Source organism: Callospermophilus lateralis, chromosome 1 (assembly GCF_048772815.1).
Source record: "Callospermophilus lateralis isolate mCalLat2 chromosome 1, mCalLat2.hap1, whole genome shotgun sequence".
NCBI classification, from domain to species: Eukaryota; Metazoa; Chordata; class Mammalia; order Rodentia; family Sciuridae; genus Callospermophilus; species Callospermophilus lateralis.
Genome location: NC_135305.1, coordinates 209635290 through 209649465, shown reverse-complemented (window position 1 = coordinate 209649465; position 14176 = coordinate 209635290). Strand labels below are relative to the sequence as shown.

General features: G+C 61.6%; 1 protein-coding gene across 1 annotated transcript; it reads right to left on the bottom strand.

The window, feature by feature from the left end:
* Window positions 1–709: 709 nt before the first annotated feature.
* On the bottom strand, window positions 710–13616 carry Iqcn (IQ motif containing N). The gene is given in 4 exon segments (XM_076856876.2): window positions 710–3913; window positions 8678–12094; window positions 12096–12205; window positions 13604–13616. Coding segments are annotated over 4 exon segments (6744 nt in total).
* Window positions 13617–14176: the final 560 nt, after the last annotated feature.

Genomic DNA, 14176 nt, shown 5'->3' with positions numbered 1-14176 from the left:
GGTGGCGCCCGCTCCTCCAGGGTGCCATTCCCTCCCCAGTCCTCCCAGAACGGTCCTGGACCGTCACCCTGAAGCCCTCCAACCCCCAGCACCCCTGGTGCTCTGCTCCCCTTCCCCGCAGCCCCCACCACTCTAACGTCCCCTCTGGGGCTCCCTCCACCCTGCGTGACTCTTCTCTGTCCAGGCTGCCCACCCAGAGCGCCCCTGCCCCTTCCCTTTTCTGCAGCTCCATCCTATGCCCCATGAGGCTGGGAATGTCATTGTCCCCCTCTGTGGGTGGGCCTGGCACCCTCCCAATCGGGGTGCACCTGGAACCTGCCAGTACTTCCAGCCCCAGGTGCCCCCAGGCCGAGGTGTTCCAGGCGGCTGCTCTGGGCCGGGTCCCCAGATTTGGGTTTCTGAAGTATGCAGGGGGCAGCTTTCATCCGGAAGTGACCGGCCAGCGGCCACCCCGCTAGCCATGGAAGGATAGGATGGCACTTGAGAGGCCGTCCTGGCAGGCGGCGACCTTCAGGACAGACCCACGTGGCTGGAAGCGTTGGGGCCCCCTCCCCCTGGGCTGTTCCGGATCCCCTCCCCCAATTCCCAAGACGCCCATTAACCCAGAACACGAGACCCGGGACCCAGGCTGTGGAGGACTTTATTCGTCAGACCCAGAGAGCCACACGGTCCTTCCCATATGTCCCTCTGCTGGCACGCAGCCAGGGTCCTAGACGCCAGGCCAGCGCGCGGACCGGGTGCTGTGGGTGCTGTGTCGCGAGGGATCCCTTGAGCAGTCCCGCGGGGCTCCCGACCCCAGGAGCATGTCCGTGGTGAGGCAGCTCCGGGTGTAGTGGCCTCTCCAGTTGGACTGAACCATCTTGGCTGCCGACTGCTGCTGCCGGAGCTGGCGGCGGGTCTTGAAGCCCCTCCAGGCCGACTGGATGGCCATGGCCGCTCTGTTCTGGCCGGGTGACCTGCAGAGGCCCTGGGAGGCCCTCGGGGAGCTGCAGGCCCACAGTAGGCCCCCCTGGCTGGAGATGCTGCGGCCCATGCCGTGCACCACTCGCGTGGGCAGGGTGTGGCCGCACATGTGGCACGTGCGGGGACTGGAGCCCACGAGCATCACCACGCTGGGCGGGTTGCCCAGCCCGGGGCTCAGCGACTGGCAGAGGCTGCAGATGTGAGGCTGGCAGGACTGGAAGCAGCGGTGGTCGGAGCCCAGCCTGGCCTCGCTGCCCGGGAAAGAGCGGGGGTCGGGGGCGGCCCGGACCTTGCTGCCCAGCTCCACCCACACGGCCGGGAGCAGCATCTGCTGGGCACAGTCCCTGCGGGTGCAGTAGCCTCGCCAGGCGGCCTGGATGATGGTGGTGGCTCGGTACAGCCGGGCCAGGTTCCGTCGCACGCGGAAGCCACGCCAACTCGCTTGGATGACGGTGGCGCACTGATGCCACACCCGGATGGTACTGCGGACCAGGTAGCCGCGCGCGAACGCCTGGATCACCACCGCGGCCCGGACGAGGATCTTCTCCATGGTCTGCACGGACACCATCAGCTCCCCCGGCTGTCTGGGGCTCACCGCCGCCACGCTGCCCAAGGTGTCCCACGGCACGGGGCCCCTGGCCGTCTCCCACATGCTCTGGGGGGCCACAGCGTGGTCCATGGGCCTGACGGCTACGCTGGGAACAGCACTGGCCAAGCCAGCATCCACGGGGCCCTGGAGTACAGTGGGGACCAGGGGTGGCTTGTGAAGGCCAGCTACAGGACCCACGGCATGACGGGAGATCTGGCCCTGGTGGACAGAGGGGGTCGGAAATGGCTTGTGATGTCTAGTGACAAGATGCACGGACTCTTGGGAGTCCTGTTCAAGGAGGGGCCTCCAGAGGCCACTGGGTGAAGTTGTATAGCCCAGAGACACCCTCCGAACCCCGGGGGACAGTCTAGTGACGCTGGAGCCAAATGCTGTATCGCTGGGTTGGACAGTGGGTGACCTGCCCACCCACAGTTCACAAGGGGAGTGTCTGCGGCTGCCCAGGGGGGACTGGGTTTCCTGCCTCTGCACCTGATTGGAGGGCACCACCGTGGTCATAGAACCTTCTAGCAACTCGGGAATAAGTTTACCATGAATGAGTCGGTAGTATTTTTTAGGGCGGAGAGACTTGAGGCTGGTCTGGGTCAGGTTCCCGGACACTGGTTTCTGGAATGCACTGGGGACAGGTGCCATCTGGGAGTGACCGGGCACGGCTTTCGATTGATAGGGCTGCCCGTGTGGGGCCACGTGGCCGGCCCCTGACCTCTGGAGCACACCTGAGCTCTCCGTCCTGGCCGCAGACCCTGCATATACACTGGAGGCCACGGGACTGGCCAGATGGGGTGATATCAAGACTATATCAGAAGCCAGTGACCCCTGGCTTGGCGGTCTCATGTGAGTCATGGACTCGGGCTGAAGAGCTGAGAAGTCGTCAGAGACCACTGGAGTCAGGGGCTGTGGCATGGCCCTGTCCACTGCAGTCCCCAACTGCAGACTACGGGCCCTGCTGGTGGTGAGGAGGTAGGTGCCGGGGGGACCCCTGGGGCTCACCGAGTCGGGTTGGAGACTCGTGGAGAAGCTACTGGTCATCGAGTGCCTGGCCCGGAAAGGGACGGGAGCCATGCCGCTGGCTTGGCCGGGAGCCCTCTCGCCCAGCAGTGACATCTGGCCTTTGGGAAGTGTCTCCTCTGCCCGTGGGGGCCCTGGAGGAGTCTCGACGTAATTGTCCCTGGGGCTCTGGCACATCCATGGGGTCACCTCAAGGACCTTGGATTTGTTGGACTCTCTATCGGATCCTGATTCCTGGGCTAGAGCCTCACCTAAGTCTCTTGGTTTCAATTTGGTTGGGTCCTCTATGGTCCCCGGTGTCAGTATCCTAGGGTCCTGAATAAAGGGTGAGGCTCTTGACAGAACTGTGGGCACTCGGTGCTGACCCCTGGTTGTGCCCTGGGCTCCTGAGGCCTGAGGGTGAACCTGGGCCAGGCCGGCGGCCTGGGCGGCCTGGGCGGCCTGGAGCAGGGCCGCAGGGCCCTCCCCAGCTCCGTGGTAGGGCCGGGGGGTGAGTCCGATGAGCATGGACCCCTGGGGAGGACTCTGGCCTCCGGTTTTCACAGAACCAAGAGGGACACTTGGGCCAACCCCACGGGCCACCGAACCTGGGGACAAGCTCGGAGCAGTGAACCTGGCCAAGGGCCCCATGGCCAGGTCCAGCCTCTTCCCTTTAGTTCCCAATGCCGCCATTTGATGAGGGGCCACCCTACCGGCTCCAGTCCCTGGGGGGAGACTGTGGGCCACGCCACTGGCCGTGGGGTCTAGAAGACGACTCTGGGCCATGCCAGTGACCATGGACCCCCGGGGAAGGCTCTGACCCATACCCCTGATCACAGACCCTCGGGAAAGACTACAGGCCATAAAATTAGCCACAGCGTTTGGGACCATGGCTGGGGTCAGCCGACGGTCTGCAGACCTTGAGGCAAGGCTACCGCTGGCTGTCCCCATCACAGCATCCTCAGGGACAATACGTGCATATGGGTAACTAGATGGGACAGCTGTGGGCATGGCGGGCAGCTGGTGGTCTAATGGCACGGGCAGTGGGACGGTGGCCTGAGAGGTTCTGAGGCCCAGATGAAACATGGAGAGCGGGTCCTGGCTCGTACCCAGTCTGCCGGGCAGGGCGACACGGGGACGACTGGGGTCCATCCCCGAGGCCATGGAAGTTTCTCCATGAGTCAGAGAGACCCCTCTCTCCAAGACCTGGGACGCCATGGGAACCAGGCCATCCGTCACCTGACATTGGCTTGGGCCCATTGAAGGCACCATGTTTTTCTGGAACATGCTCCTGGCCAGGCCAGCGGGGGTAGCCCCCTGGGACAGACTGAGCAGCATACCAGCGGCTGCGGGCCCCTCAGAGGAGCAGGCAGACATGCCCTTGAGCCAAGTCGAATGGAACATATTGGGTCCTTGGGTGGCCTCCTTGGTCATATCCGACTGGTAGAGGTTGGGAGCGGACATGGAGACCGCTGTGGGGTGCCTCCCCCACACACTGGATGGCTGGTGGAGCCCAAGGGACACCTTGCTAAACTGAGCGTCCTGGAGGTTTGAGACCACCCTATCTGCCACAGCGGGGTCCTCACACGTGCCCACCTCGACGTCCAGAGGAGGCTGGTGCAGACCCAGGCCCAGCCTCCCAGGCACGCAGGAGTAGGACCTGCCCGAGCCGAGGGAGAGGAAGATGGACGGAGGGCACAGGCCGGGGCCACCTGCACTCACTCGTGAGGCCTGCAGGGTCGGATCCACCCGGGGCCCTGGGGATGGCTCACAGAGACCCCGACCCACCCCATAGATCACGGATGGCTGGGAGAGACCACAGGCCAATCCAGTGGCCACGCAGGGCTGGGACAGGCTCAGGGGCCCCAGATGAGCCATGGAGGCCTGAGCCAGAAGAGGGGATGCCCCGGGAGCCAGAAAGGGGTGGTTGGCCCAGGTTTGCCTGGAGACCGGTGGACTGGATGGAGGTGTTTGGATAAGGCTGGGGGCTACCCCACTGGCCATCGGTTGGTGGGACAGAATGGGATACCCTCCACTGGCCAATACTGGATGGGCTAGGCTTGGGGTCACCTCACTGGCCACAGAGGGTTGGACCAGGCCTTGGGATACTCCCCAGGGCATAGGGTGCTGGGCAAAGCTTGGGGGAACCCTGTGGGCAATAAAAGGCTGAGCAAAGATTGGGGACACCTCATTGGCCACCGGTGGCTGAGCCAGGTATGGGTGCATCCCACTGGCCACGGAGGGGTGGATAAAGCTTGGGGGTACCCCACTGGCCATAGATAGATGGGCCGGGCTGGGAGTGGCCATGGGTCGGTGGGACAGAATGGGAGATAAGCCACCAGCCATCAGTGGGTGAGCTAGGCTGGGGGACACCCCATTTGTCATAGAAGGATGGACCAAGCTTGGGGACATCCCAATAGCCATACACAGTTGGGCCAGACTTGGGGACACCCCACTGTCTATAAAAGGCTGGGCCAGGCTCGGAGCTACTGCATAGGCTGTGGATTGGTAGGATGGCCTTGGGGACACCCCGCTGGCCACAGAAGGTTGAGCTAGGCTTTGAGACATCCCACTGGCCATAGGTTGGTGAGGTAGGCTTGGGGACAGCGCACTGGCCATAGGTTGGTGAGGTAGGCTTGGGGACAGCGCACTGGCCATAGGTTGGTGAGGTAGGCTTGGGGACAGCGCACTGGTCATAGGTTGGTGAGGTAGGCTTGGGGACAGCGCACTGGCCATAGGTTGGTGAGGTAGGCTTGGGGACAGCGCACTGGTCATAGGTTGGTGAGGTAGGCTTGGGGACAGCGCACTGGTCATAGGTTGGTGAGGTAGGCTTGGGGACAGCCCACTGGTCATAGAAGGCTGCTCAAGGGTGGGTGGCTCCCTACTGGTCATAGAAGGCTGGACAAAGGTGGGGGACAGCCCACTGGCCATAGAAGGCTGGGGCGCTCTTAGAGACACTCCACGGGCTGTACATCGTTGGGGTGGGCTTGGGGACACCCCACTGGCCACAGGTTGATCTAGATTTGGAGCCATCCCACTGGTCAGAGATAGGTGAGGTGGGCTTGGGGACATCCCACTGACCATGGTAGGCTGGCCAATACTTGAGGATACCCCATGGGAAACAGAGGGATTAGCCAAGCTTGGGGACATCCCAATGGCCATAGGAGGTTGGGACATTCTCAGAACCATTCCTTGGGCTGTAGATCTTTGGGGTGGTCTTGGGGACACCCCATTGGCCATAGAAGGCTGGGCAAAGGTTGGGGACAGCCCAGTGGCCATGCAAGGTTGAGCTAGGCTTTGAGACACTCCACTGGCCACAGATTGGTGGGGTGGGCTTGGGGTCATCGAAGGCTGGGCAAGTGGGGGGGACACCTCACTGGACATCAATGCATGAGGGAGGCCAGGGGACACTCCACTAGTCAAAGATGGTTGGGCAGGATGTGGGGACATCCCACTGGCCATAGAAGGCTGGCCAAGGTTTGAGGACATCCCATGGGCCACAGAAGGTTGTTCAAGAAGCTGTGCCGTCCCAATGGCTATAGAAGGCTGGGCTGGGCTTGGGGTCATCCCACCGGCCATAGACTTATGGGGAAGGTTTGGGGACACCCGAACAGTCATAGATTGTTGGGCAAGGTTTGGGGATGTCCCACTGGCCGTCGATGGGAGAGCTAGGCAAGGGGACACCCCAGTGGCCAAAGATGTCTGGGCTGGGCCAGGGGATTCCCGACTGTCCATAGATGGCTGGGCTAGGCTGGGGGAGACCCCACCGGTCAGAGAAGTTTTAACAAAACTTGAGAACACCCCGCTGCCCATAGGTAGCTGAGTTGGGCTTGGGGACAACCCGTTGTCCGTAGAAGGCTGGACAAATCTTGGGGATACTTCACTGGCCTTGGATGGCTGGGCTAGACTGGGGGACGTTTCAGTGCACAGAGACGGCTGAGCCAGGTTTGGGGATGCCCCACTGGCCACCAATGACTGGACTAGGCTGGGGGGCAGTCCAGTGGCCATAGATGGCTTGGCTAGGCTGGGGGACACCCCACTGTCCACAGGTGGCTGGGCAAAGTTTAAGGACACTCCAATGGCCACAGAAGGTTGGGCCAAGTTTGGGGACACCCCACTGGCCAAAGGTGGCTGAGCTGGGCCGGGGGTCACCCTACTGATCTCAGATGGGTGGCTCTGTGTTGGACCGACCCCATCAGTCCTAGCTATAGGGACCAGGCTTGTGGAGACCCTACTGGCCTCAGATAAATGGCCAGACCTTGGGACTATCTCACTGGCCATAGATGGGGGGGCTTTGCTCGGGGTCTCCCTGCCAGTCCCAGAGGTACATACACCTCCAGAGGCTACCTCGCCGCTTGAGGACGTGCTGGGTATTACTAGGAACACCCTGCCACCCACTCTTGGCTGGGGTGGGCTTGAGGCTGGTCTAATGGTAGCCAGAGGCTGGGCTCTGCTTGAGGGCACCTTAATGCACACTGTAGGCTGGGACAGGCTTCGGGTCAACCTGCCGGCCACTGGCAGCTGGCAAAGGATCGACTTGGCGAGGTTTGGGGCTCCCCGACTGGCCGATATAGACTGAGACTGGTTAAGAGCCAGCTTGGTGGCCAGAGATGGCTGCTGGTGCTCCACAGGGACCACAGCGCCCAGAGACAGACTCCTCCTCAGCCCTGGTCTGAGAGCCTCCCGCGAGACTCGCTCCACCAGATCCAAGGAGCTCTGGCCCGGGGAGGACCTATTCTTCTTCTCATCCTCTGAGTCCCAGTGGACACTCAAGGCCATGTGGCTGGACACTGGGCCACGGCTCAGGACTGGGGTGAGCGGGGGGACAGTAGGGGGGCGCCAGTAGAGGTCTGGGATCTTCTGCCCGGGGCTCCCTCTTTCGGACTTTTCTGTAGCCACGAGCCTCTGGCACCTCCCCTGGTCGTCCTGAGCGGGGAGGGACTTGGGCCGGGGGGCCTGGTCTGCGAGGCCTGCCTGGGCCTTGTCCACAAGGTCCACAGCGGTCAGGCTGGCCACGGACAGGGCGGAGAAGCTGGGGGAGCTGCAGCTCTGCAGAGAGCTCTGGGACTCGCTGTTATTCTGCCTGGGGACCCCGGAGCCTGGGGTAAAGTTTCTAGTCAGGACATTGTCTGGGTGCTGGGGCAAACTGGACACCAACTCATTGAGAAGGGACATTTGGTGACTAGCCACGTGCTCCCGGGGACGGGGAGGATTCCTTGTTAGAGCCCCCCTCGGCCTAGGGGTGGGTGTCCAGGGAAGGCCGCGTCCCAACATGATGGCTGGGGGACCTGGGTACAAACCGCCACCTGCCGGGCACTTGGGTGCCTGCACCTTGCTCACCATGGTGGTCCTCATTGAGCTTGAGGCCATGTTGGTGACTACCTGCTTGGGACCATGGAAGGGCGGCTTGGGACATGGAGGCTGGGGCCTCCTCCTCAGAGCCTCCTCGGGGGCCTTGCACAGCTGATTCTGACCTCTGATCACTGAGCGGTGATGGGAGTGTTTGGGGGACACCCTGCTGACCCCCGAAAACTGACACCAGCAAGCGGCATCCTGACAGACGGGGAAAGACGGCTGGGAATGGGCCGCCCTCCTGCCGCCCACGCTGCCCGGAGGTCTACCAAAGGCCCCGCTGCCCTTCCCTGACAGCGCCCACGAATGAGAGGCCACCCTGCTGACCACTTGTGGCTTGTGGGAGCTCGGGGTACTGTCACATGTCATGGATGGCTGGCTTGTGCTGGGGCCTATGCCGTTGACAATGAAGGACTGCCACAGGCTGGGGGGCGGCTGAGCGCGGGGCGCCGTAGGCAAGTGGGGGCCCTCCACCCCCGTCACGGGGCTGGCCCCTGGGGTCAGCCACCTGCTTCTCTTTGTGATGCTGGGGCTCAGATACGAGACCCCCGCGGGCCCCCTCCCCCAGGACTGTATGAGGTCCAGGCCCATGACCATGGGATAGTGGTAGATGCTGGGGACCATCCTCCGGGTTAGGGACACACCCACAGGGAACAGTGTTGAGCAGGGTGACCCCTCCAACGTGGCCCCGTCCCCCATCTCCTCCAGGAGCCCGGCGTGCTGGCCCCTGGTGAAGTCCTCCCAGCCTCCAACCTGGGAGACCCTGACCTTGCTGGGCTGCGGTCTCCCGGGGCCCACGGCGGATCCCCACGCGGCCGACGCGTTCCCCCGGCAGTCCACCTCCACCGAGGCGGGCAGCAGAGTCATCCCGCTGCCCACAGCTTTCGAGGAGGCCTTGGGGAGGATGGCTGCAGTCCTCAAGGCTGCCTGGGACAGAGACTGGCTGAGGACAGCACCCAGCTCCCCCTGACACAGGGCTTGACCGAGGGCCGCCCGCTCCTCGTCGGTCAGGGCCTTGCTGAGCACTTCGGCCAACTTGCCCTGCATGACCTTGGTGAGTTCTGAGCGCAGTTCGCCCCGAGACAGCGCCCGGGAGAGGGTGATGCCCAGTTCACCCCAGGACAAGGCCTTCACCAGGGCCATGCCCAGCATGCCCTGCGGCATCGCCTTGGTCACAGTGGTGCCCAGGACATCCTTGGACAGGGCTTGGTTCAGAGCGGCCCGCACTTCTCCCTGGGAGAGGGCTTTGGCCAGCAGGGCCCGGATGTCCTCCTGGGAGCCCAGCACAGCGGCCAGCTCCGCGCACAGGGAGGCGATCTGGGAAGCCGCCGCCTCCTGACAGGGCACCGCCTGGCTAGCCACCGGCGGCTGGGCCCGCGCCGTTCCGCTGTCACCCCAGGGCTCGATGTTGCACGTGGGGTGTCCGGTGGAGGTCATCAGAGGTACCAGCATGCCCTGGGCCTCTGAGGCCACTGGGCAGGGTCCGTGCGTGGTCTTGCTCTGTACATGGCCTTGGGGCTGGAGCTGGGCAGGCCTGTCCTCGGACTTGGGTCGGGACAGGAAGCTCATTGCCCCCAGGTGCTGGCAGGAGGCGGCAGACGCCCTGGACCCGGTCAGGAGGGGCTGGGACTGCGTCTTGCTGTTGAGGTCCGTGGACTGGCGAGCTGTGTAGAAGGACTTGGTCTGGGAGACCAGCTGGGCCTGGGACTGTGTCTTGGTCAGCCCAACGGGCAGCTGCGCTTGGGACTGGATCTTCACTGCCCCCGAGCTCAGATGCACCTGGGACTGGGCCTTGGTCAGACACGTGACGAGGTGAGCCAGCGACGGGGTCTTGGTCAGCCTGGAGGGTGGGTACACCTGGGAGGGGGTCTTGGGTGATTGCGGGGCCTGGGGCACAGCCTTGGTCTGCTTGGCGGGCGAGTGCAGCGGGGACGCTGTCGTCGGAGATGCGGCCAGCGGGGGCTGGGGCAGGGTTTTGGCCAGGGTTGTGGACAGATGTCCCTGGGACAGGACCTTGGTCTGCTCAGAAGTCAGATGCACCTGGGATGTGGTCTTCGTCAGGCACGTGGCCAGGTGTGGCTGGGGCATGGCTGTTGGGGGACATGTGGCCAGATGTACTTGTTGGGACAGGGCCTTGGCCTGCTCGGTGGCTGGATGTAACTGGGTCAAGGTCTTGGTCAGGGGTGTGGTCAGCTGCTCCTGGGGCAGGACCTTGGCCTGCCTGGGAGACGGACGCGCCTGGCACAAGGTCTTGGTCAGAGGGGCAGCCGTCTGGGTCCGGGGCAGGGCCGCAGCTGCTTCTACAGGTACGTACACCTGGGACTGCACCTTGATGAGCTCTATCCTCTGCTGTGCCTGTGGCGGGGACTTGTTCCTGTCCTCAGCAACCTTTGTCCATGGTAAAGGCTGGGTCATCTCCATGGTCATGTTGGTCTTTGACACCGTTTCTTTTTTCACCTGCCTCTGGAGGCCGGTCCTGACCTTCTCAGGTTCCAAGGGACCCCTGGCCATGGGCTTGGGAGCCCCAGCTTCGAGGTGTGGCTGGGGGACACCCCGGACCTTCCCCTCAGCCAGGTACGAGTGGGATGAGTCCTTGACGCCGGCTGTCTGCCTCACGTTCACCATGACCTTGCCCTTCTGTGCATTCAGGTGCATGGTGGAGCACGCGCTGGGAATTCCCGCGGATCCCGCCGCCGTTTGGGGTGGCGTTCTGAGATTTCCCACGACGGGAGGGACCAGGCACAGGGTCCTGAGGACAGCTGCCACTGAGCGGATCTGGGCTGGGGTCTTAGTTATCATGGCCGCCAGGCGCGTCTGGGGCGGAGGCTTCATTATGGAGGCACCTGGGCAAACCTGGGACGGAGTCTTGGTCACAGTGGCGGCTTGGCAAGTTGGCATCTGGTTTTTGGTCGGGGCGGTCACCAGGCGTATCTGGGGTGAGGGCTTCGTCACTGCAGACACTGGGCACGTCTGTGGCGGGGGCCTGGCTGTGGTGGCCCCTGGGCGTGCGGGGCACGGGGGCCTCATCACGGAAGCCAACAGGCACACCTGGGGGGGGATCTTGGCCATGGTGGCTGCCAACCGTGACTGCAGTGGAGCGTTGGTTAGTGAAGGTGTCTGTCGCATCTGAGCTTGGGTCCTGGTCACTGTGGGCGACGGGCCTGTCTGGGCCAGGGTCTTCATGACTGTCATTATGGGTCCCGGACCTGTCTGAGGTGGCGTCTTGGTCGCTGTGGAAATGGGGGACACCTGGGCCTGGGTCCTGGTTATGGAAACCAGTGGACTTGTCTTGGGTGGGGTCTTGCTCGGGGTGGACGCTGGGAAGGCCTGGGGTGGGGTCTTGTGGATATCGGCTTCCACGTGGGCCTGGATCTGGGCCTTGAATGTTCCAGGAACTGTCTGGCCATACCTGCCCGAGGGGGGTGGCTCTGGGGCCCCTGCTTTGGTGGCTCTGGTAGTTACGTGCTTGGTCTTCACCGTGTCCCCCTCTAGGTGCCTGATGAGGCAGGAGCTCCTGACGGTCTTCGTCAGCAGGCATGGCTGGCACTTGGGATCTAGACTCACCGGACTCGGAAGTCTCATGGCGATGGTCTGGTGCGGCAGGAAGGCCACCCCGTGGGCTCCGGGGCCGTGAGGAGCCTGCATGCCGGGCCCAGCCATGCCCTGGGCCGCGGGGTGCTGCAGCAGGCCCAGCTGGGGGATGCAGGTGACGAGGCTGTCGGAGGACGGGAACTGGGTCTCCTTGCTCATCATGACGGGCTGCATCTGAAGGGGCTTGTCTTCCGGGGGCTGGAAGCGCACCTGCTGGGGCGGGTGGTAAGGGATGTCTCCTTCCTCCTTGCTCACCCTCTTCACCGTGACCTTGCTCGAGCGGAGAAGGCGCCTTGTGTTGAAGCGCCGCCAGGCCTCCTGGATGGCCTTGGCCGCCAACATCTGGGAGATGAGCTTCTGGCGGAGCCGGTAGCCCCTCCAGTTGGCTTGGATGAGGGTGGCTGCCCGGGACAGCATCATGTCCATCTCGTCCACCAGGATGTTCTTGAAGGCCTGGCTCTCCACCACCGCCCGGAGGCGCGGGATGCGGCGAGGCTCCGTCTTGCTCTGAGCCGGCTGTTGCAGAAGCTGCTCCTTGGACTTGCGGGCCTCATACTGCTGCGCAGACGCTCTCCCCACCTTGTCCGGGAGGCAGTGGATGGGCTGGGGCGGGGGGATGCACTGCCCACTCGGTGACAACTGGTTCATGAACTGGAGCTGTGCGGCCGGCTGCATCATCTTGGTTCCTGAGCAGGTCAGATGGGCCTGTGGGGGGAACAGGTCGATGGACAGACAGGGGGATGCAGGGGTGGGTGGGTAGATGGATGGTTGGGGGGTGGAAGTGACTACATGTGTGGATGGACAGATTAATGCATGTGTAGATGGGCAGGTGAATGGATGGGTGGGTGGGTGGATGGATGGATGGATGGACGATCGGACAGAAAGACAGATGGATGGATGGATGAACAGATGGATGGATGGATGGACAGAAAGATGGACAGATGGGTGGATGAATGGGTGGATGGATGGATGGATAGATGGATGGACAGATGGCTGAATGGATGGATGGACAGAAAGATGAACAGATGGATGGATGGATGATGGATGGATGGATGGACAGGTGGACCGACAGATGGATGGATGGATAGATGGATGGACAGAAAGATGGACAGATGGGTGGAGGGATGGATGGATAGATAGATAGATAGATGGATGGACAGATGGCTGAATGGATGGATGGACAGATGGATGGATGGATGGATAGACAGAAAGATGGACAGATGGGTGGATGGATGGATGGATGAGTGGGTGGATGGATGGGTGGATGGACAGATGGACAGATAGATGGGTGGACAGACAGACGGATGGATGGATGGGTGGATGGATAGGTAGATAGTGGATGGATAGGTGGATAGATGGGTAGATGGATGGGTGGATGGATGGCCAGATAGATAGATGGACAGATGAATGGCAAATGGGTGGGTGGGTGGGAGAATGGTTAGATGGAGGATGAACGGAAAGACAGATGGATAGATGGATGATGGTTGGATGCTTAGATGCATGGACAGACGTGTAGATAGACAAAAGAATGAAAGAATGGATACATGGATGGATGGACGGGTGGATGGGTGGGTGGATGGATGATTAAGTAGATGGTAGGTGAGTGGATGGGTAAAGGGATGAATGGGGTGGATGAGTGAGTGGCTGGTGGGTGGCTGGACCAACTGCAGGTGGGAGGAGGAGCAGAAGGCAGACTGAGAGGATGACTGTGGCCTTCAGAAGTAACTTGGGACCTGTGAGTAACTCTGTGAGATCCCATCTCAAAAAAAAAAAAAGAAAAGAAAAGAAAAGAAAAGAAAAAAAAGAATCTGCCTGATTGGGAGCAGGGTACAGGGCTCCGTGGCCGAGCACTTGCCTACCATGCTCAAGGCCCTGGGTTCCATCCCTAACACCAAAAAATAATACTACTAATAATACCGGTGCCTCTGGGATTGTAATTTGCATTTTCCATTTAAGACCGTGTAGTGATGATTACCTCGCAGACTCGGGACCCTATCAAATAGTCCTCCCGCACAAGCTGCAGCAGGACATACTTGTTTAGCAGAAAAGTATGTTGTTCCTCTGGCTGGATCAGCCAAAGCCCTTGCCCAGCCACCTTCTTACCTTGGAGGGTCATAGAGTTGGAAGAGGAGCAGGAGAAGAAGGTACAGTCTCAGAAGCCAGCCTGTAAGAGGCGGCTGCCTTCAGCTCTTCATCACATGCACCGTGGAGCAACACTGCTCTTGGCTGGCTCTGTCCTCAAAACCAACACAAGAAGAAATGTTAAAAGCAAAAAACACCAAATTCCTCAAAATAAATAAATAAAAAGAGAGTCCACAGGAAGGAACATACTAGAAAATAGCAGGAATTCAGATATGAGTATAGGACGTCATCCCTCACTGTTGTTTAGAAGAAGGAAAAGTGAAGACAACCCAAGGCTGAGAAGAAATAGAGTCCAGGATGCCTCCCGCCCCCAGGCTCGGGACAAAACCGAGACCTGACACTTGCTATGCGATTGCTCTGCCAGCCCAGGCCCTGTTTGACAGTATCTCGGGCCAGGCGAGGTGGCGCACGTCTGTCATCCCAGAGGCTCGGGAGGCTGAGGCAGGAGGATCACGAGTTCAAAGCCAGCCTCAGCAACAGCGAGGCACTAAGCAACGCAGTAAGACCCTGACTCTAAATAGGGCTTCGGGTGTG